General features: G+C 40.5%; 1 protein-coding gene across 1 annotated transcript; it reads right to left on the bottom strand.

The window, feature by feature from the left end:
• Window positions 1-5,230: 5,230 nt before the first annotated feature.
• On the bottom strand, window positions 5,231-24,751 carry sgms1a (sphingomyelin synthase 1a). Its single transcript, XM_054599853.1, has 6 exons — window positions 24,668-24,751; window positions 11,951-12,828; window positions 11,710-11,827; window positions 10,119-10,272; window positions 8,648-8,814; window positions 5,231-7,644 (listed from the first exon to the last, which is right to left on the bottom strand). Exons 2-6 carry the CDS (start codon window positions 12,553-12,555, stop codon window positions 7,468-7,470), a joined length of 1,221 nt encoding a protein of 406 aa, XP_054455828.1. The 5' UTR covers window positions 12,556-12,828; window positions 24,668-24,751; the 3' UTR covers window positions 5,231-7,467.
• Window positions 24,752-24,942: the final 191 nt, after the last annotated feature.

The following is a 24,942-nucleotide window of genomic DNA, read 5'->3' as shown; positions in this document are numbered from 1 at the left end:
TGAGCGCACATCACTGCTAAACCACTGCGAAAAAAACAACAACTGGTGGATGACTCAGCCTGAAGAAGCGCTTGGAGATATCTGGTAAAAAAAAAGGCATGCATGGCTGCCACACACTCATCGTCTCCATGTTCCAGGCGTGATCACTCTTCAATTGCGTGTGCTGCAGTAAATCAGCCATGCAGGCCTCCATTATGGAAAAACCTTTGACCTCTTGCATGCTCATAAAGACAAACAGCATCACTCATCATCCACATATATTAAGAATCCAGCTGCAGGGTTTCTCTTGTTTTCTAGCATCATTGCTTCTGATGCAGACGTATATATTTCATTTTTATCTGATCTCTCGTTGGCTTATTTGTCACACAAACCTGTCTTCCTTTTTTATTTTCCATTGCAGAGCAAAATGTTATGTTCCTATACGGCCAAAGAAAGTTTGATTACTTAACAGAGTGGATGAATCCGCTTTTAAAAAAATAAAATAAATATTGAGACAGTTGCTGAACCTGCTTTTACAACTACATTTGAGTTTATAAAAAACGTGAATGTAGCAATTACAGAACTTTAGAAAAGAGTACCCTTTGAATATCAAAGATTACTGATTCAGAGTAAGAGGTTCAAATTAACAAAGGTCTAGAAGATTGTTTGATGGGTTGAGATCTCTTCAGCTCCACTGAACTACAGAGCATATAGCTGCTCCAGTATAATCCTCAAGGAGAATCTCTGGCTTTAACAGTGTCATTACTCCCTATATACGGGCAGTATTTTATCCCTGGTCATGATGTAACTAACAGTCACGTACAATGTTACATAAGACTTTATATAGTCTGAATTTATCGCTGACACTTCCCCCGTTTCCCCATCTGCCGACCAAAGCTTTGTTCTTCTTTCCAAATGCCATCCCAGAGCTAAAAAAAGCCACCATGACTTGGCTTTTTGAGGCTTTTGATGTTAGAAAATAATCCACATGTAGCAATTCAGTCACAGTGGGGCTTGATAGAAAGCACAAGAATACACAAATCATCACCAGAACTACTCACCAACACACTGAGCATAATCATAGGAGGAGGAGGCTTGTGGCTTTCAGTCAACGTTGCAGTCGGCTGCCATACTTTAAAATCATTCTCTATTGATTTATTCCCTGCTGATGGGCCTTTCAATGCCGGTACAGGTCTGGATTTTTCATTGTTGGCTTTTACAGGAAGTTGTGATTTTGTCCAATGACCAGCAAGACGTAAGCCAATATTTTCCCATAATACCTGGAGAGCCATGTGCTACAGGCACAAGGTCATGTAGCAATCATTTCATGTGTCAGTTTAGGTGACAGGGCTTGACTCCACAGCGGGACAGTACCAGGCCACAGTACGCCCTGGATTCAAATATCAAGAGATGTTCTGCCTACCAACAGCCAGCAAAAAATCAACAATATGTATTGATATTCCTATATTAACTACATTAAATCTGTTCTAATAAAATAATATTTAATGATTATATAATAATATAATATTTTGACTATGTGTAGTGTGAAAGGGGTCACTTGATTTACCAAGATTTGTAGTCCCCCTCAGATCTACGGAGCTTTTCAGCGTCTTTGAGATGGTTGTTTTGGTTTTATCGCCCGCACCTGTACAATTTTGGTTCACTCTTACCGCTCCCGTCAGCATCGTTTCGAGACCCAAAGTTTACTAATTTAACCGCCAAGCCCCAAAATAGCGACTAGCTGGGGAACAAAGCGGTGCATCTAGCAGTTAAAGAGCCAAATATCTCCCTCAGGAGTTGGTGGAGTCCAAAAACAGAGCTAAAAAAGAGAAACACGGCTACAAATGAATGCTGATGTTGCGCCATATCTGCTGGGTGTGTTAATACGTTACCAATTTTATATTAAACCAATATCACATACAATTCATATTAAGATTGCAATATGTCAATGTGCTGACCCAAAATTAAGAATTTAAGCATGTTTGTAGAGTACTTAGCACCCTCTGAAAATCTAGTTTTGCTGAAATGACGAATATTATAATCACCTTGATGCAGTGATGTACAGATGTACCGATGGACCCTGTGACATCACTGTTGGGTGTGGTTACAGGTGTAACAAAGCACTATTCTGACCGCACACCAGGCAAACACTGCTTTTCAACCGGGTGTCAAGTTACTATTTAAAGAAATGCACATACTAGTACACATATTCAAAAAGAGGATGAACTAAATCCACATTACAGTGATCAATAAATGTCACTAGAGCTACAACTCAGCAGCGGTGTGGTCTCTATCTAAAAGACAGTTTGACAACAAGGATCTGACGATAATCAGCCTGCCATCTGCCCATCCGAGACACGTCGGCAACATGGCCCGTTTCCAAAATCCATCAACAAATATAAACTACTCAGCAGCCAGAGATCGGAGTGTCTTTTCAAGGATGATGCATTAAAAATGGGCCTCACAGGTATAGCGGTGCGAATACCGAGGACGTCCATATCTGCTCGGTCTGCCGTGCCAGCACTGGTTGCGAGGACTGTGGACAGATGGCAGAGAAACTGTTTCCACAGAGTCCCCTCAGTTGGCGTGAGTTGACTTTTGACTTGTTACATCACACAGTATGTCGCTCTCTCTTGGACGGGAACTTGCTCCAAAACCTGTGAGATTATATAAGGGAGAGGAAGCAATGTCACAAACGGTACCCCAACTTATCAACGCAGTCTGAGCTGGAGTTCCCTCAGACCTTCTTAAAACGCAGCGTGTCCCCGAGGGTAACCTCCCCTCTGAAAATCATCTTGTCATATTGGCTGTTATGCCAGTTAATGAGTCCCCTCTCTAGTGGTGGATAGAAACTGGAATGCAATTTCAAGTGGTCAGAGGCTGGAGGGAGAGTTGGCCCTTCTTGGCTTTGCGTAGCTTTATGGTGAATGACAATGTTGTTTTTCTGGTCGATGTTAACTAAGCAACTATTTGCAAACAAGCTTACAATATCGACATTAAAGATGATTCTGATAATGTTCACAACTTGTGTCTGTTGACCCCAACTGACCAGATCAATCAGTTATTGCAGGTTTAAGTCCTATTCTGACTCGATAAACATCACCATATTCTAGATGTCTATCAGAGGAGGACATGCACTCTCATTCACTCGCTCCTCAAAAACACTCTACAGCACTAGATACATGATTGAAAACACAGAGAGGTGTGTGGAGACATTTATGTTCAAACTGTGAACTAACTTATCTTCATAAGACATTTAACAGTAAACAGGCTTTATACATGTGAATGTTTGTGTATCTTTCTATCCATTACAGTAACTATCACGAGTTTAAGCAGAGGAGAGGATGAGCACTACAGTCCAGAACGTGATTTGTAAACACCATGGCAGTTTTATTAGCCAAATCCTCTTCTCTCTCTCTCCCTCTCTCTCATACCACCCACTTTCCGAGCCATCCATTAATAGACAAAACTCCACTCCAACAACATTATCTTCACAGGCTAAGTATGGTATTACGGTGAAAGACCGCAGCACTGCTGAGAATAGAATAGGGTTCGCTTGTGAACCCATGAATCAGACCGCTGTTTCTCTTGGCTTCACGACCTTGAGGGAGGTTATGATGCAGTGGCTGTAACTGTAAGAAATTAGGTTTGTATTTCTAAATATCGAGGCACAGACAGTAGAAAGTTTTTTTTTAATGAAAATGGTTGATGGATAGCAGAGCGTAGAGGGCGGCCAGATTGGGAAACAGGCGGCTGCAGAGTGGACAACGCCAGAGCAACATGCTAACACATTATTCAAACTGTGAAATACTTTACAGAATATATAATATGAATAAAACCTCGTCGAGTTGAGACACAGTTCATTTTACAACCCCAAAAACTCTCAAATCAAATGCAAGCTGACAGTAATTAAGAACACGGGCTGTTTCCTGTCCACAGTGTAGACCGCACACCTGCATATTTAAAAATATTTTCAGCCACATTAAGCTGCTATCTTTAGCGCATCACTGTGGCCTATTTAATGAAGTCTGCTGAAACTACAAGATGTTTAGAGCACATACTCACTCTCCATCATTTGTGTACAGTTGTAGTGTGTGGGAGTTTGGCTTGGCTGGACAGCACAGTCTCCCCATGGTGCCAGCAAATTCTCCAGTGGGCCACAGAGCCGGTTCCAGATATGTAGATGATCCTTTTTCATGCCAGGAATGATGAGGACCTTTTGCTCTTTTATAAGGCAACTATAAAAAACTCATCAAACCCACTTGCTGCAATTTACCAGCACCTGAGGTCGTGATCTAATTAGCTTTTTGTTTTGGATCGCTGGTATCACTAGAGGCTGCTGTGGGGCGAGATTCCACAGCAATCAGCATGGATCAGTCATTTGATTATTAGCAAGATAAACTTTTTGGACATGTTTAGTTTAGACTTCCAAGAAAACATTAACAACCTGAATCCTTGAGTGAAACTGGGTGATAGTCAGTAGCTAACTCTACGCTTTGGCTGTCTTAAAGGCCCAGAAAGTCTACTCTCTTAATCAGATTCAGGTTTAGTTTTAGTTTTAGTTTGTTTCCTACAAGAGATTTTCTGTATTATATTTGAATCTGTTGTCCTTTCATTGGCTGAGAATCAGTTGTCTTCCACACATTTCTGTGCACTGATCAGGATTTAGCACCATCTAAATGTGATGTGTGGCTGTTTTCTTATAATATCTGATCAGAATACATCCATACAGTCCTCATGAGTTCAATTTTGAACACCTGGCAATGCCTTTTTACAAGATTAAACAGCTGTTGATGAATATTCATTGTTCTAACCTAAGACTTTAAACAACCTTCTCAGGTGCTTCCAGTTATTAATATAAAGATGTAACAGCGGCTACGAGGGATTAGAAAGCATAAGTGTGTGAGTTTATTCAGAAACTTCAAGCTCAGCAGACTTTAGAACACCTGGGCGGATGAAAGGAGAGGTTAATAGACTAAAGTTTGAAACATCAGCAAAAAATTTTTTTATATGGTTAACAAGAGGCCCAGAATGAGCTAAATAAATGGAGGAGATAACTAAGTCGGACATCTAAACACAAACAGGATTTAAAAAAAACATTTAGGAAGGAGAGGCCACCCTGTGTTATTTATGCAACTCAATACGTCCATCTGCTGGCTGTTAGTGGGTCTGCCATGACGTCATCTTTTAGCACAATGAATAATCTGCTGCAAGAAAAAACAAATGTAAAAGACACTGAAAGTAAATCAAATACATTTTAGTAAAAGGTTTTATTCAAAAGCGTCCCAAGTACAATCCTTTATCATATCTTACAAATATCTGGTATACACACAAATTGGGACGACGTTGGTGAGAAGTTTACAGAGGAACATACGAGGATAACAAACGTTGAAAAAATAAATCCAACTTGATTGGCAAACAAGAAGACAAACATTAACTCTTTTCTTCCTTATCAAACCCCTAAAACATTATTAGAGAGCAGTGTTTGGACTGTTACTTAAAACATCAGCTCAAATCAAATTATGTCTGAACATGAGGAACCTTCTGTGCTCTTAGAAACCTAGAAAGCGTTCTTTGTTTAAGTGAAATGATCGGACAATGCTACAGGTCGTTTGTCTCAAACAACGAGACTCTTGATGAGATTGAAAGGTTTTGGCTTCATAAATTGGAAATAATATTTTATCACCACCTTCTTTAGACAATGTTTAAAGAAATCAATCACATCATCGTTATCATTTATTTGGGATTTGTATAATCTAAAGCTTAGTGCAGTTTCTCTTCATCAAAGCTTATCAGTTAAATTTGAAATTAAAGTTTCACAAAAACGTTAAATCTTTCCCTATAGACGAACTTGTGCAATACTTAATCTTTATAGTTCAGTCATAGTTACACAAAGAAATGCAAAAAAAAAAAGGACCAAAAAAAAGTCTACATGTACATGATTAGGATATCGATAAAGACGCATTTTCACATTAATGGAAATCAATGTTATCCTGCACACATGTGGTGAAATACGTCACCAGCTCTGTGCTTCATGCTTTATCTTCTTCCCCACATACAAGCTCCATGATGAGTGTGACGAACCACACAAAGTACACACACAGACTCATTACAGACATGCTCAGAAACTTTCTCTGAAGCCTCTGTTCTTTTTTCCCCCAACTTTGAGATTCCCTAAACTCAATACGAGTGTTGACATTGAACATTTTTTCCTCTAGATCTCACCACCACCACAAAGGTTACAAGACCAGGCAGTAATGAGGGTGAATCTGATTTCAAAATGGGACTCAAAGTGGGGAACAAGAGACACTGCAACAATGCACAAGACATGTCCAGGTCCAGAATAACTTAACTCTGCACCTTAGAGACACGTCTTCTCCGATTTCCAATCCGGCAGTGACGTTTAGCAAATAATGTAGTGGTGGAAAGTAAAACCACCAGACAGCTTAGCATCGATGATCAGGCTCTGAACATGGCTGGTGTTGGTTAAAGACTGATTGGTAAGGATTAAATGTTATGGACAGAAAGAAAAAACACTTAACAGTCATTTTTTTTCCTGCTAGAACAGCATTATCCAACTAAGCACAAACTGACATCTTAAAGCATCAATAAATAAACGGGACATTTCACTCACTGCACTTAATTTTGTGAAAACCAATCTTCTGGTAAGGCTGGCGTAGTTGTTTTTTTGTTTTTTTTTTTACATTCATGGGAACGCGACTGTTAACTAAGTACCGCGGCGTGGTCACACCCGCAGCAGAGAGACACAAGACACATAGTACTTGAACTGTTTTACAATCAAGCTAGAAAGGCACTGGAATTATGGTATACCACATTATATTCTTATGCTCGCAGTTATCCATCTTGAAAAAGGTAAAAATCTAAAAATCTTTTAGTTGGACATCATTTGTTTTTGAAAAATAAAGTTTGAGATACTAAAAAAAAAAGAAAAATATTTTTTGCACCTTTGACTCATTTTAGCAAGGACAGTTTACAAAAAGTAATTTGCTATAAAAAGAAAAGAAAAACAAAAAAAAAATGCATATGGCATTTTGGTTATCAAATGATTGACACTATTTGCACTAAAAATCTTGTAAGAACATGAGGACATGAACTATGGTTTTGTGCAGAGAGGGAAAAAAAAAAAGTTTTGAGTCCTTGTGGCCCAAAAAAATTCTTTGAGTTTTAGAAGTTTGTCGAAATGCTTCATAAACTGTTTGTGTGGCCCACGAAGAGGAAAAGACAAAACAAATATAAATTAGTGCTCTGTGTCGGCAATACCACCAGGAGAGAAAGACAAGAGAAAACAAAAAAAAAAGGAAAACAAAAAGAGAAACAAGGTGGGTCACAGTGCTACCCATTAGGACAGGGATGTGTCTGTTAATAGAGGTGGGAGGACAGCGCTACGTTTAACAGTGCCACCTTCCATGGGTAAAAACAGCACTTATAGAAGTTTTAGTCCTTGCTTGCTTTTGACATGATAAGGGGTCACTGGATGTCCAGTTTGCTGTACTTCACGCCGCGGTTCCAATGCAACGACCGCAATGACAACGGCGGCTGATAGTTGCGAGGGACCGTGCCGTTGACGTTCTCCTCAAAATATTGGAACAGTCTGTACCACCACACGCGGGAGAACAGGTTACTCTGTGACGTCTCCTTCAGCGACTGAAACAAAATGTAAAAAAAAAGACACAAATATTGTAAGTGGGTTCAATAAATATCTAATGCAGATTTTCTTGCCAGTTAATCCTTATCTTGAGGACTTTAATTTATATTATTCTGGAACTACTTTTTTCACTTACAAAGACAGAAGTGGACGAACGGAAATGATGTACTTGAGAAACAATTTATAGCTTAAATAATAAAATAACGAGACAAAAATATATATTTATTTGGCTAATTCAGTGGATTTAATATCTTAAACTCAAGGTACTTTATCACATTGATGCAAAATTCTTGTAAAGTCAAGCATATTAAGGGAATAGCTGAGTATTTTCAGAAATATCTATTTGCTTTCGTAGATGAGTAGATTGATACCGCTCTCTTCTGTACAGTAAATATGACGCTACAGCCAGAGGTCAGTTAGATGACACTAGAAAAAAAAAAAAAAAAAAAAAAAAAAAAAAAAAAAGACTAAAAATGGCCTAGTGCTGACCAAAAATCCACCTCCCTATTAACAAGTCTTACATCAATTTAAATCATTCAATCCAAAAGCCCAAGTGTAAAAACAACAGGGTGTTATGTGCGAGACTATGTCCAGATTTTAAGCTAAGCTAAGCTAATCGGCTGCCAGCTGTAACTTTATATTTCAAGATACATTATTCTTCAATACCAGCGTGGGTTCAAAATGATTATGACAATTTTAAGAATTAATATTACGAACAAATAAATGTGCTGTAACTTTGCAACTTCAAAACTAACAAAAAAAAATGTGTAGATGATTAACAATCTATATGACTCGACACTACAAGTCCTCTGCAAGCAGCTGACAACAACACAGGAACTCACATGCCGTGTTTTTACCACCAGGGCGCCCCTCCTTGTGTACATACTCTATATAACCTAGGTACCGAAATACAGGTTCCAGTTAATAAACCTAGTTTTTTTTTTTTTACTTTTATACAAATTCCAACTGAGTAACATAACTTATGTAGCCTGTTTCTCTCACCTGCTGGTTTGCCAAAGTGTGGTACCACCAAAAGAGGCGTGTCGTGATGAAGTATGCAACCACCACATCCACAGTGTAGTGGTCATGGGCCAGAAGGATGCAGAAAATCCCTACAGCGCTCAAGCTCCAACAAATCCAGTGGTACCACCAGAACCGCTTGGGAGAATCTGCCAAACAAATATAAAAAAAAAGAAAACAGGCAGGGTTAATACACTAGAGAGACAGGACGAACCCAGCAGTATCAACTCTAGAAGAAAATTCTCTTTAAGTGCTAAATGAGGGCATTAGGGCCGGCGGGCGTCAGCTAGTTGGTGGAATTAATGTATTTGGCCTCAGAAGTTCAGATGGGGGCACTGAGGCTCTTTTAAAGAAATATTTACAAAACGTTTCTCCTTTTCACCACTAGGTGTCGCTGCTGGGGTGGAAAAGCATTGCAGTAGCACGTGATGTAGCAGAGGAAGGAACTGTTAACTGAAACCTTTAGATACGATTATTATTATTATTATTATATTCCTTTATTGATCCCCATGGGGAAAATTCGGGTGTAGCAGCAGCTCAATTACAGAAACAGATAATAAATACAACATATTATACAATAAAAATAAAAATAAAATAAAGAATAAAAATAGTAGAAAAAGTGTAAAAAAGAGCAAAGTTGGTAGAGAGCTGTTGCAACAGGCTGCAGACCTCTGGCGCCATCTTAACATCCGTAGCAATGTCTTCAACTTGACCCTGCAGTTAAGAAGCTTCTGACTTCTGACCACAGTGCTTAGTGGTGAACCAAGTGTGTGCAAACCAAACACATTAGATAAAGAAAATGCCTGATGAGGAACAGGGAATGTGGTTATGAAACATCAACGTGTTAACACGCTGTTGCCAACGTGTTAACAGCTGTGTAAGTGGATATCGCAACATTTCCTCTGCGTTTCCTTTATGGCTACATTTCCCAATACAATTTAGAGAAGTGTTGCGAAAGCCAAGCAGTACCAGATTTTATCAGGAAGATGCAGATGGTATTGAAAACGGTAGTGTGTGTGTGTGTGTGTGTGTGTGTGTGTGTGTGTGTGTGTGTGTGTGTGTGTGTGTGTGTGTGTGTGTGTGTGTGTGTGTGTGTGTGTGTGTGTGTGTGTGTGCGTGAGAACCTAAAACATCAGTTATGAAATTGAGCATTATGTTGTAATAAAAAGGCCTTAATGCCGATTTCTGAATCAATAGCTGTGAGGAACGACCTGCTCACTATTGGCCTTAAAGCATATTGCTTAAAAGTGAATAGTACATCATTCTTTTGGCATCTGAACAGATGTACTGAAGAGATTGTGCACTAGTGTATGGCAGGTGGGGTTGTCAAAATGATCTTTCAAGAATAATAATAGACTTTAAGGAGGTAAAATGAGCGTCATATGTAGCTTTAAAGGAAAAAACGTTGTGTACATTCTCACTTAACCTAAAGCATAGACACAGTGGAACTTACACTCTTTGATGAAGAGGTACGTCAGAGTTAACATGACGGTGTGGCCACTATACAGGTAATCTCCACACATGGTGTGGGAACCTGTGATGGATAGGCCCCCGCCAGCAATCATCTTCATTATTCTCCTCATCTGTACCTCCCAGTTCCCGAGAAGCTGAAAGAAACACAGCCAGACATTACAGAAGTATTAAAACTGTAACTGTAACTCATAGCTGCTAAAGAAATATATGATGTGGAGGAGAGAGAGAGCAGCAGCAGCAGCACAACACGAGTAAATCCAGACAGGCGTTTCATAGGAGAGGATCATTGAGCCTGGATTCTTCTATGATGACACGTCTCACCTCCAATCACTTGCTTTTGAAGTAATGGTACTTTTGAAATGCAATATTTTGTGCAGCTTTTTTTTTTTTTTTTTTTCAGGGGTGAGCCCTTTACAGATCTATCTGGTATCCTGATGACTTACTCAAGAAAATATTCAAGTACAGTGAAAAATACTTAACATGTTAAACTAAGCATTTAATTTGTGGGGAACAAGGGACAAATACATTGGGAGCAAGATGTAGCTGAAGTGTCAAAAGTAAAAACACAAGTTTACCGCGAGAACAATGGCCCCTTTCAGAGGGTTGAGGCATTCAGCACCAACACCCACTGTAATGCTGTATTATACTGGAGCATACTGCATTTCTTGTCAACATCAAAATTATCTGTCAAATAACTATTAACCCATCAGATAAAATGTTGTTGTTGCTTTAATATTTTCTTCTAAAAAAGTAAGTATTAGTTTGTTTTTTTAAAGAAAAATAGCTAAATTTTCAACAACAAAAAAATCCCAAAGTTGGATTAACAGTAAATTCAGTACTTGAGGATGAGAGTGGTGGAAGAGTGAAGAAGGTTATAATTCAACACTGGAGACACGTCTCCGACACTCAAAGTTAACCTTAACCCTCACAGTTCACCAACCTTTACAATTGAAACAGTTTAATCAGCAACGGTGGTTTCAGTTTCACTATACTTCGTATAAATAGGTTTAAACATTTAAACAGGGTCAACTCGACTAATGAAATATATTGGACGAGATAACGGATGGGCTCATCAATAAAAATAACTAAATCGCATTAAGAACACTAGTCATTTCAAGATAAAAAATGAAAATAAGTTATATATAAAAGTGATAAATACAACATATCACTATTTTCTAATCTAGTCTAACCAGGATTGTTTTATGAACCAAAAACACGATATTTCGAATAGGTCACAACAGGAACGCTGCACACAGTGGCTTTAAATAAAAGGATATGAAACTGCTTTTCTCGTAGAGCATTAGCAACATAACAACAACAGGACATAGTAAATAGTGAAACAACCACTCCTCTGTCTCACGGAAAAAAGTGGACGTGCACACATATCTTACAATCAGTGGTCAGTGGAGAGCACTCCGAGGCTCTCAGCTTACAAAAAGAGATCGCGTTTTTTGTTGAATTTGCCCATTCAGCACAATTTTGCCTAAAGCGTTTAAGTAAGAAAGAAGCCTTTCATGCTCAACAAACCTACAATGGGGAGAGAAATACATGTGTGTGTCTGTGTCTAATACCTTTGGAGAGCATTTGAAGTGCATCCCTGGAACAGGCAGAGTGGTGATGTACATTGTAATACACCGGTACAGATAGAGTGTGCCCACAATGAAAAAGAACCGCCTGCCTATAATTGACCTGGGGAAAAAAAAAACAGACAAAGAAAATTGATAAGCTGCATTTCAGATTTTACCCCAAAAAAAGAATATATATATATTTTATATGTATATTCTCCCTAGTATAGGCTAGACTAGACTGTACCTGTGCTTGAGTAGAATCCACTGTATCAGCCAGAGAAGCACCAGCAGCACGCCGTTAATCTCACAGATGGAGAAGGCCCACTCCACCCTGTCAAACAGGTCGAAGAACTTATCCGGTAGTGGTGGGGTGTGCTCCTTTGGTGGTACTCTCTCGTGAACCACTGAAATGACAACAGTGGTGGTAACGAAGCACACCACCGCGTAGGCGAACGCTATGCCCGTCTTCCCCCACTCGATGGGGAATGAGGTGCGCGTAGTTTCTACTGTGGGGATGGGGATCTGGACCATCTCCATCATCATCCCCGACATGCCATTCCTCTGAGGCTTGCTAGTTCCGTTAGGTAGCCCACCGGCATGCCCATTCGCGTGGCCATTTTTGTGAGCCTCGATGTGCGTCTCCATCCGCAGTGTCTCCAGTCGCTCCAGCAGCTGCTGGCCGCCATCAGAGGAAACCAGCGAGATGGGAGGCCTCTGGAAATCTGCCCCGTTGAGCCTGAGCAAAGCGGGGCCGTCCGCCTGACGGAGGGCGTCTATGTACTCCGGCATCCCCTCTTTGCTCAACCAGTCAGAGACGTCCTCTGCTGACCATGCGGCCACCTTCTTCATCCTGGCCAGTGGGCAATCTGGAGAATTAGGGTCCTTAGACTGGGGAAGGTTCACAAGAGGTTTGGCGGTCTACGGGGCAGTGGTAAGTCCTCTCCAGTTTTGGCACATGGTGTTTCGTGCACCCAGAGGGAGCCCGGTCTCCTCTTGAAGTAATGAGGGAGAAAGTAGGCAGCAGAGGTCACTCAGGGTCAAGGCCAACAGATAGCAGCTGAACCACAGTGGCCTCCTACGGCTTTCTTCACCTCATCAGCTCCTCCCCCACACACTGCTCCCCTGTTTAAGGAAAAATAAAATGCAGTGAATCAGAATACAGTGATTCACAGTGATTCTACTGGGTGTAGTCATGGCTACACTGGGTGTAGTCATGGTCAGACATGGAAACTAGTACGCTGAACGACAGAGCAGGATGACGCACAGGATGTTCGCAGATGAAATCACTTGAGGTCCATTTCACAGACATAAAAACAATAAATACAATATTTGCATAATTTTAAAGCTTTTACAACAATAATAGCAAAAGTATGAGTACTTAATCTGTCAGCAGGTTTCCTCTCTCTGATCCTCACTAAGGGGAGAACTTGTCATTGGCAACATCCTGAGTGGGTCAGCTTTTTTTATACATGAGCCCTTTTCTCCACTGTGAAAGTGCCGAAAAAAACATGCAGTGGTACTGTTGGGCTACCCACATGAATGTGTTCTGGTATAAAAAACACTATTATCAGATATAGGGTGACATCCCTCCAAACCAAATCGCGCTTGCAGATCATTTTTGCCTAATAGTATTGTATTGTGAGACAAACTGTGAAATAAAAATGACTGAACTTCTGTGTATGACGATGCTGCACATTTTGACCTTGATGATATGATATGTAAAGCACTTTAATGATGTGGTGAACAGGTCTATAGGAATGTTGAGCACTTGTTGCTATTGGTATTATAGTTGTCTTTTTATTTATCTGACATTTGCCACATGATGCATTTCTGTAAAGGGCTAACTACTAAATATATATTCATCTATTCATGAAACAGTGTGTGAACTGCTGTGCTGTTTGAACTGAAGGCACGAGAAAGTGATGGATGGGAAGATAAAGGAAAACACAGCTTCAGTGATTAATCATTCATTTGATAAGCAGAACAAAGTCAGGGCCAAACACAGATTAATCCCAATATTCACTGTTTGATGGAGAAGTAAAGTTAACTAACCACGTTACTCAGATAGAAAAATACTATCCTACCAGTTCTTTTACAGATCAATGTTTAACTTGACTGTTTTTCATAGTGTGTGTGTTTCTCAACTGGGCTTCAGGCAACAGCTGAGGTTTAGCATTAACAAGGAGATGAACTCACATCTGCTGCATATCATGGGTTTGTTTATAGACCGTGATGTCAGCGGAGGACACAGGGTGGCCCAGCTTGTGTTCGGGGGAGTTTGAGGTACAACTGGAGGCCAGTCCTGATCTACTGCCCGGATACGAGGAAAAGAGATAGGATGGGAGGGGAAACAGACCGCAAGGAGGAACTCATAAATCAGAGTGAAGGTCAGCGGCGAGCGCTGAGACAACCCCACCCCTGTTAAGAGGGCAATCAGCCAGCAGTCAGACCACGGCACAGCCAGCTCAGCTAAGGCCAATGGCAGCTAAATACACTGGCAGGCAGGCTGGTTGGTTGGCAGGACAACAAACTGCACATCAGTACCTCATCTCGCCTCGGAGGCCGGCTCATTTGGGTCAGCAAAACAGAGACCAAATTAACGGGCTATAAGCCGGGTCGTCTACAACTCTGACAACACCCGGCATTTATTCTTGCTGAGTTCTGGAGAACAATTTGACCTAATAACCCCCCCCCCCAATACCAACGTAACATACCAACACAAAAGAGCAAGTGTTAAAATAAACATGTGGATAGCATTCAAACAACACAGCAGGAGAGTCCTCATGCAACAGCTTAGCTATGTGACAACCCAGCTGTGTACCTTAACATAGTGCGAGGAGTGAAAAGGACAGCGGTATTTAGTGGAAACAAAAAGAGAAACAGAGACAAAGAGCACTCGCGTCGGTCTGTTAACAGTATACGATTGAGACAGATCAGAGATTAGCTGTCACTGAGTCAGCTGTGTGCCGAGGACCTTTGGTCTATGAATCAGTTTACAGCGTGCTCAGTGAGGAAATAATCTCACTCAACTGAACTGGGGAAAAGGGAAAAACAAACTAATCCCGAAACTAAAAAAAAATAATTAGCCGTCTTTACCCAGGTTTTTAAAAAAACAGTGCTCTTGTAGAAATCTTGGATACGAGGGTTAAAATAGGATATGTTTTGTATTGCGTCCCTATTCAAGCAAAGACCTGGGCACTGAGACAAAACAAGTATCTGGAGAACATATGTATGCACTGAGTTACTTTTCCATTGGCTGTAAATTGACCCTGCAGGACCACATATATCCTGGAACACAACGTAGTGGAAAATACATTCTTCTCCCAAGCAAATCTTTGTAAGCGGAGGTTAACCCACACCTGGTGAGCACGTAGCAGGCTTTGATGCAAAATATTTGTACCAGTAGCAAAACAGATGTAAATCTTCAGAACACTATTGTTTGAGGGTAGAGGGCTGCAGAAACAAAAAGGAAATTTTGCTTTAGCTCTTAGATGTTGCAAAATTTTGACACAGGATAAGAGAGAATATCAAAGCTACGCCCTAAACAGTTTGACCTTGCAGGCTTTTTGTTTCCCCTTCAGAACTTTTGTAAATATGACAGCAGCAGACAAAGAGTGTTGAAGTGTGTGCTTACGGAGCGGGGAGAGTACTATTGTCATATGTTTACTCATTTCGGGCCTACTTAAAAGACTGACATCATTCATTTGAGGATGTTTGAGGAGTTTAGGGAGATGGCCTTAGTTTTATCTCACAACAAAAAAAAGATTGGCAGGCCCCAGGATCAGCCGCCGATTACAAAGTTATACCAAACTCAAAATCCTTTGAGTTTTTAAAACGCTTTTTACCTGAAGGTTTGGAAAGTGTCTGTGAGAAGGATGTAGTCTGCTTCGTCTTCAGCCGTGTTCATGGATTCTTAGACTACAATAGTGGCATGATCAGACTGGAGACACATGGGTAGATATGAAAAGATAGTAGTGATAAAAAATGATTTGTTCACTTAACTGGAGCTTCTCTGAAACTTCCATCAAACTTGTACTTTGTCACAATTCTTAGTTTTGTTTTGAGTTTCACTGCAGGGCTCGCTCAAGTGCACCCGTGGTGGAAATACTGGGGGGACAAACAACTTAAAAAGGGGCCCTGTAGAGTTGTCTCGTAAACAAACAAAAAGATAGTTTACATTCGGCGTTAGACAGTGTCTCCTTGAGGTCTAACAACTGAGTCGAGTGCATTTCCTAACTACTAACACATTTGCAAGGCAGCATTGTTTACATGTTGTTTATTAGCTTACTGTCCTCCTTTTCCATGCTGACCCATAAGTAGTGTATCTTGGCATGTTACCACCACCTGTTGATCAGTGGAATAGTAAGACTGTATGGCCTCATCGGCTTGTATGTACGTTGATGTGTGCGTGCACGAGATAGACCAAACTGGAACCTCCTCATAGAGAACTGGAGCGTAACTAGAGGCCAAAAACACTACAATGAAACTCTAACCCACCGGTATGCGTCTTCAGAAGTGATTTTTGGATGCTCCAACAGCTTCGGAAACCACTCCCCTCACACATCACCGGCGTTTGATTACCGGGGTTGTGTCCAAAAATTTCTGTAACTTTCCAACGATATTTACGCTCACTTCACGCTGCGATAGGCCAGCTGTGCCGCGGTTAGAGAGGAAACAGGGTCATAACAAGCTCTCTTTTGTCATTTTCATAATTGAAACTGCACAGGCCCAAATAGGAGTCAGAGTCTTCAATGTGTTTTCATGTCACCACTTCCTCCGTCTCTCACAGCTCTTCCTGCTGTACACACCTTTATCAAACGGAAATCTCACCACTGATTTAATAGCGCTGCTAGCAAGACAGCTTATTTAGATGTGCTTACTCAAACAAAAAAATCCTCTTTCACCTCAGACAGTTTGGTGGGGGCCAAGCGAGTTGGGTGGGTTTACCACAAGGCAATACATGTGACATCACCAGAATAGATCCCCGGCTAGGAGCGACAATATGTTGACGCAAAGATAAACACACCATGCGTAGCCCATCTTTAGGCCACCGAGAGTGGCACGACAATGACTAAGATCACAAAACCTTTAAACGGCCTTTCAGAGAAGAGGAACGTTTAGTGCGATTTGGTCCAACAACTAGCATTGAGAACACAGACCAACGTTAAAACCAAAATGCCTCTGCTGCAACTAGTTTCATAAAGACATGCAATACCTAAACATTTACAATAGCAGCCCGGATGTACTCTACAGTTTGAAACATGTTGGGCTACTAGTGAAGCTTTTTAAAATAACTGATCTGAATCTGAACATCGTAATAAAAGGGCACCTTTGTTACACAACTTAATCGTATGTGTCCCTAACTTCCCTCTTCTCCTTTCATCGGCTCAATGGCATTGGCCTCCGAGAGAACGAAAAATTGTTTCTCTGAACTGTCGCCACCTTCTGTCTCCATTTCACCCCCCCCCCCCCCCCCCCCATTCTTCCTTCATTCTCACCTCTGCCGGCGGGATCGGGAGCCTGCGCCTATTGATCGTACTTTCTCCCACTCTATCTACTTCTGAACATTTGTTTCCTGCAGTTCATTTCATTCTTTGTTTTGTTTTCTTGGCACTAAAACACTTACAACTTGTGACAATTAAAATTCTCCCAGGAAAAAAAGAAAGGCCTACGTCAAAACTGGCAGAAGTACAGACGTGTGAATGAGGTGTGGGAACAAGATGTACAGTAGATCAACCTGAGGCTAGAATACAGTTATAGGCCTTACCAGTCTTACAACATCAACTGGAATATGACACTATTTTTTGACAAATACAGTATGCTTGCTAGGTAACAACAAGTCATAATAACGGCTTTTCACAAGTACAGCGTGTCTGTGCTTGAGCTGGTTGTTGAACCAAATCTCAAACCAATCCGGTATTTCCACCAAGGAACCCCTATGAGAGCTCCAAGGTATGACTAGATGAAAACTGTATTTCAGCCATCTTAAAACAAACATACGCACTTCTGTATGACCGACAGTGCATAAGTTTGGTCCTCAAGAGAATTCACATAAATCCAGAAATGTGCAGCAAATTGAAAAAAAGGGTAAAAAAACAAAACTGTGATAACAAAAGAACAAAAAAGGTGCTGACAGCTTAAAGATAAGAATGGTATCTATTTTGTCTAGCTGGATACAAACTAACAAACACACCGACCGGGTCACTCACTATGTTTGTTTTAAGCAACATATGTTTGACATGTTGGAGAGTTGGGGTCAACCGCCACACAGTCGATCCTGATCATATATGACAGGTTGGGTATATTATTATACCCAATTAAGACTACTAATGCCTAGAAAATGGGTTTTTTCTGAGATAGAAAATTAGAAGTGGCAAAAAATCAGGCAGTTCAGGCTTTAAAAAAATTGAAATCCAGCAAAAAAAATAGCAATCCTTCCATCGCTACATTTAACCGGGATATATGCATGTGGTGCTTTTACACAAAATGGACTAAATATTTGAAAAGAGAAGATATGACTTTGGACAACCAGCAATGTCAGTGACTTAAAAGCCAAACAAAGATTATATGTTTAAATGAATGCTTTGTTTGCGCTCTCTCTGCCTTGTGCCCTATGGGTGTTATTCTTTTCCTTAGTTTGTATAAAGTTTTTGAAAGAGAAGTATCCCTTCACGGGTTTTTTAATCTTTTGAGGAAAACTGACAATGGTTGAACAACACGCTTTCATCTGTATCACTTTACACATAGTGTACAAACGCCACGGTAGACAGTGACAAGGCCATTATTTACACAACCGGACAAGCTGGCTAAAGTGATTATGGTTAAAAATTAACTATGCATGTTCAAGCTTACACAGTAGTTCAGTCCTATCATTGGAATCAAATAATTAACTAATGGCAAACTTTATACAGTATGGTGCTGTGGCTCCTATTTTTTATAATAAACTACTTAATAGACTAGACTACAATTTGTAGATCTGTGGTGGAACTCACTCATTCAGCAACCTTGGTCATGCACTGTATACTTCTACACTGCTTCCTCTTCTTTCAACTACTTTGGAAGGACGGACTAAATGAAACTGTGTGCAGCTTCAGTGAACACAGAGGAGATGAATAACATGCTTGGAATGTGCAGAATTTTAGAGATTGAAGGGTCAACTCTCCTAAAATCACACACCCAGAAAAAAAAGACATTACCACTAACTCACCATGCAGATAGTTTCAGTTTTCTGTGCCAAGGTTTTGACCCCAAAAAAAACAGTTGACCAGACTTTCATCAGCACATCTCTAGCTATGAAAGAAAAGTATAAAATAAAAATAAAAACATGTCTTTTCACTTACAAGTACTTGCGTATTATTAGTAATTTACTTACTAATTAAACAAAAACCTGTGGTTCTGTCTAAGTGCTCTGCTTGCTACTAATTCATACAAATATCTAGTTTACAGCAGGCAATAAATATAATCAAAACAATCACATCGCATGATTGTATCTTCTGTATGATTATGCTGTTGTGTGTATGAAAGCAAGCTGTAGATTTAAGAAATCAACATAGCCTTGGACCCCTCAACAAAACCAAAATCCACATTAGAACCGATGGGTCTTGCAGTGCAATATCGGCCTTTAAAAGTAAATTAGAATCAGCACAGGCATTCATTTCACATTTTCAAACTATGCCTACACTTAAAGTGTTGCTTCTAGTCTTAGTTTTCCCACTGTCAAGAAATAATGTGCATACTCCACAGCTTCCTTGAGCAACAGATTATTCTTCAGCTCAGTTACAATGACCTTCAGCAATTAATCAATATATCCGGCATGTTGCCATGCATACAACAAGCATAAAACAGTTCCTGGAGACAACACCAAGCTTCTTGTAATTGCACAAAAATAAACCCATATTAAATAAAAATCCTTATCACACAAGCTATTCAGGGCAAAAAACTAAGTATGTAAATGAGAAATTTAACACTGAGGTCTGATGACGGCCTCGACTTAGTAAAGTTATTGTGCAGCAGGACCACAGGCAACGAGGACTGATATTTATTTGTGTGAGGGAATAATCAATCTGCTAGCCGTAACAGCTGACACCAGAAGCTCAAAACATGCATTACATAACAGCCTCCCACTACTGCCTACCATTATGCACTTCTAATTTTGTCACATAACTAGACTACAGTTGTAGTGGGAGGAGGAAAACTAATAGCAGGTGAAAAAAATAAATAAATAAAGGATTACAATTTATATGTTTCCAGTGTGGACGCATTCAAGTGTCGCTAAACTGTGATCATAAATCTTTGATGGACTGGATGGATTTTCATTTCATTAACTAATTTGTCTTTACCGGAATTCAACTACGTTTTGACGTATGGTATAATAATATATTATTTTAAATATTTAATAGTTTCATAAAAAAAAATAGCTATTTTGATTTCTTTGCAATGCCAGTTTTTTTTATTTCAAACAAGTGAAAAGAATACCTGGATCCCCTCATCATTAATCTCTAAATCAATCAGGTTAAGATAGATGAAATATTGCCACATTTTCACGTTACAAAACCACGATGCTGATCTGGCTTGACATATTGCTACAAGGAAAATGCAGATATATGAAAAAGTCTACAATGCCAAATAAACCTTTGCAAATGAGGTTTATCATGAAAAAGCAACCCAGTTTTTCACGGGACAATACTTTGTCCCATCAGTTGGTTAATTAACAGAGCAAGCTGTTAGCCAAGGGTTAAGATGAGACCGGCCATAAAGCATTGGGTGGCTCTTGGAAAAGTCCTGGGGGAGCTGAGCTCAATGGTTACAACAACCAGTGTACCGGTAGGTGACGTGCTAATGAGAGAACCACCTGTGGCTTTATGAGTCACTGATTAGAATGTCAGGGCCTCACGAGCCCAGAGGACCAACACCACGTGTGTTCAGCTCCATGCAGTGCACACACACATCAGAAAGTACATCTAGAATAGCACTTAAGGGACTTATTGTCAACAGGGAGTGATTAGTGTGCAGCACAGCATTTAGCCCATCTTTTCACATATCAACTTAAAAAGGTCTGTCAATGAGACTGACAGCTTAAGACTTGTAATGACTTTGCATGTTTGAGCAGAAAGATGCAATTTCCTAACCGTATTTTTGTATTTATGAAATAAATAAATAAAAAAATAAAAAAAAGTGTTGAAAATACTTGAAACCCAGCAATAAGGGAGAAGCTTACAAAAGGTGCTAAAATCAGAGCAAATATCTATGAATGAGGGATTGCCTCCACATGGTGACGGCTGAGAGGGCGGCTAGAGGCTAACAGTGCTAACAGCATGAACAGTGCACACAAAGCTAACAGTGTTTACCGAGGAGGGACAACCCGAGGCTGGGCTTTACGCTTCCCCTGGTCCGGGCGGGGTTATCAGAGGTAACTGCCGTATGACCTCAGCGCGGAGCGGCTTTTAGCTTGCCAGCGGTGAGCACACACACTTGGACTCACATGCACCAACATGTGCTTGGCCTGGCTACAAAAATAAAGCACAGAGAAGACGGCTCACTACTAGATTGTGTGTTGGGTTTTTGGATACGACTGATATTTCGTAATTCAATAGCAATTGCTCACACGGCGAACCGAGTTTAAACCAAGATTTATGCGTTTCTGTGACCTGCGCAACCTCCCATGAAGATGCCATCCATTGTACCTCTTTGATGACCATGTTTTAAGAAGATTCCACAGCACTATAAAAAAACAAAAAAAAACAACACATTCTTTAAACAAGAAAAGGAGAAAACTCCTCCACCATGAGCTAGTGGTTCATCCACGCCATTTCATTTTAAATCATGTTATCTAAACGATGTACAAACTGTTGCATTCTTTAACTATGAAGCATACACCAGGCTTAAAAAGGGTAAGGCAACCACAGAGTTGTCATACTGTACATAATCTTGTACAGTCACATATAGTTATAAAAAAACCAAGATTATTCTACTGTACATTAGCATAGGAACGTTTTTCTACAAAAAAAAGAGACACATCAGAACATTAACATACGTTGAGGTGGGTGGAGTTCCAAGTTGCTGTGGAGCCAGCTTGTAAAGGATAGTGAACAAACCATCTCTCGTGGGACTCTGTTGGCCCTGCTTTATAATTAGTGTCTCTTTCACATGCACACTTTGAACATACACAGATGTGAGCACAAAGTGACACTGGCCTGCCATTGGCCAAACTCTCACCAGCTATCCTCAATATAGCATCATGTTGCATTTTGCCTTTTAAAATAGGCCAAACATATCTACAAATTAGGGCAGTAACAGGGCGACATCATCCTGGGGGTTTACTGGTGAGATATAGCCACAATGGTGTACCGTTATTTACACCAAACACCCTGAGAAACTTGAGAAACAAAAAGAGGAATTCAGGAGGACATATGAAACAAGTCAAGACAGGGGGATACCCAGCTCAGGTGTTCGCAGGCTAGACAATAGCACAAAACAGAAAAGGGAGGCTTGTACTACTTAACATTCCTTACTAAAACTCCCACTCCCCACCCTTTTTCTTATCGGCATGCATTTGTCATGTACTGGATCATCTAGTGTAAGATTACATACATATCCTTTCCAATTGATAAACTGTGCAAAATGTATTCAAAGTCTGTTTTGCTCCTTCCTTTACTCAAACAAAGCCAAGCAGAGTCAGAGGACATTAGACCACTTAAACACTTCTCTTTTGTCCTGCAAGCGTAAAAAAAATGATTACTTTTCTCAAAATACACAAAACAGGCTACATCAAAGATCTCCTAGCCTAGATTTCCAAAAAATCAGTTGTAGGCCACAGGAAACTGGGACATCATGTGACGAGCGGTAAACCTTCATATGTCTCTAATTATGGCAGAAACAAGATTAAACCCATTACATATAGTTTCTCTGGAGGCAAATGTACGATGGAAATCAAATGATCAATGGCTATTGGCCAGCACCCACATTGTATTACCGTTCACTGGAATAACAATCCGGCCAAGGCCATCAGCTAATAGCATTATACGCTAGCTGTGGTTTGAGTAGAGGCTCAAGTATGCTGGAGAGAAGGAGACACGTTTGCAAATGTGTAATTGTTATAAAAAATACTTACATGCATATATTATAGATAGTCAAGTAAAACAAAACATTCAACTGTGACCTCGTAATAAACATATGATTATAACAACGTCACCAGAAACTGTATATTATAAACTTTTTAATATTATGGCACTGATGTTGTGTTAGAAAGCATAAACTTGATGCCGAGTTATTATACTGGAGAGCAGACACAAGCTGCCACTAACATTGGTAACTGATAAATGCAAACATCACTAAGAGGGGCGCTAATACAAGTTAGCTATGGGATTATACATCTTAATCATCGGTCATATCCAGTAAAGCTTTGCTGTTTTCATTCATTAAAAAAAAAGAAGAAATAAAAATCGCTCCAACGTCATTATTTAATCTGCAGCCAGTGGAGGTAACACACAGCCTTTGTAGAGAAGCTGGAGGGTGTGTTACTTCCACAATTACCAAAAATCTACTTTTAGATATATTAAATAGAAAATATTATGAAAAACACTTGGTGACAAATGATGACAATTCTCTAAGAGACATGAATAATATTAAAGCACTTTTTTTCCAAAGGAAGTTGGTGATCTAAGCCAATGTTGGCCAATATGTTTGGGCATTAGCTGAGACAGTTTCCCAAAAGGCTGATTCATAGCTTTGCCTACAGAAAACTCTTTGTTTCCACTTGTTGATAGTCCGACATGCTTTGCTTTGGCAATGAGGCTTCCTCAGGAACTGGGCTGGTACGCGTTGGTAACAATAACACCCATTGACTCACATTTACATTTTGCCTCTTTGACACTCACTGCAGTCATACTGTTTGTGTGTGAAAAGCTGCTTTCTCACCAGTTCACACACACACACACACACACACACACACACACACACACACACACACACACACACACACACACACACACACACACACACACACACCTCTCTTGTTTATTTCAGTCAATGTCTCATCTATTTGTCAACTGTGGCCTTAGTGGATCTTGGGGTTTAGCAGTCATACATAGAAGCCATATAAAGTTTTCCCCATAAAAAAGGGGCAAGAGATGTGTTTTTACAACTCTGTGGGGGGAAAGCAGGTCAACCTTTCTCAACAACAACAAAAAACAACATCTCAAATGTGTAACCATGACCTCCTGGGTCCATGCGTACAGAGACCACAGCTGAGGGATGTGTTGGGTCCAAGGCACACCTGTGAGGTGGTGTGACGTCCTAACCACGGCCGACACAGGTGGCTTAACCCCTGAAAACACTTATTCACCTCGGCCACACTATGGTCTCGTTCACACTGCACCGTGAGGCTTAACCAGCTTAGTTAAACCTCCTAAAAATAGACAAGGGAGCAAGCTGTCGTCTGCAGCGCGTTAGCTTAGCGTTTAGCGCGTGAGCTAGAACACACTGGTGGAGTTCCTCGCGCGATTTTGTTGGGGTAACGGTGAGCTAACGCGACTACATGAGTGTTGATTACAAGGCTTAATATATATATATATATATATTTTTTTTTTTTTTTTGCATACGTATTTGTAGAATACATACGAACCAACACAACATTATGATCAGGCTTTTTAAAAAAAATAAAAAAGCGTCACGTTGGATCGGGATGCCCGACAGCAGCGGAGGGGTTCTGTCCGGTCCAATGTTTAAGGCCAGGGAGCACGAGCCAGGGAGCACGAGAGTTTACGTCAGCCCCGTTACATTTGCTTATGAAAGCAATGTGGTTAAATGAAACAATGCAAAGGTGTTGGGCTCAGTTTGTGTTGCAGCAAACCGAGTAACAGTGCGCTCACCGCGGCGTCCGCTGATGCCTCTCACGGGGCTCCGCGGACCGCTCGGCCGGCTGACGGCAGCAGCCCGGTGACCATGTGTGTTATGTAATTACCTTGCCCGTCGAAATGTTGAAGTACTTTTCTTTAAATCGCAGTGGTCATCACCGCACTGTGGCGTAAGTCCCTCTATGGTTTTCTCTGGTGTCTTCATGGGGAGGCGTTTGAGGACCCGAGGAGCTGGGAGTTCCCTTGATACCGTCACCCGTGCTGCCTTCACGGACAGTCGGAGAATGTGACGCGGCGGGGACAAAAGTTTGCATAAGTTGCGGATAATACGCACAATATAACACTGCGGTGAACATTACAGCACATAGCGTGTTTAGATTGT

Source organism: Anoplopoma fimbria, chromosome 6 (assembly GCF_027596085.1).
Source record: "Anoplopoma fimbria isolate UVic2021 breed Golden Eagle Sablefish chromosome 6, Afim_UVic_2022, whole genome shotgun sequence".
Taxonomy (NCBI): domain Eukaryota; kingdom Metazoa; phylum Chordata; class Actinopteri; order Perciformes; family Anoplopomatidae; genus Anoplopoma; species Anoplopoma fimbria.
Note: the sequence above shows the minus strand (reverse complement) of the source record. Positions and strands in the feature narration are given on the sequence as shown.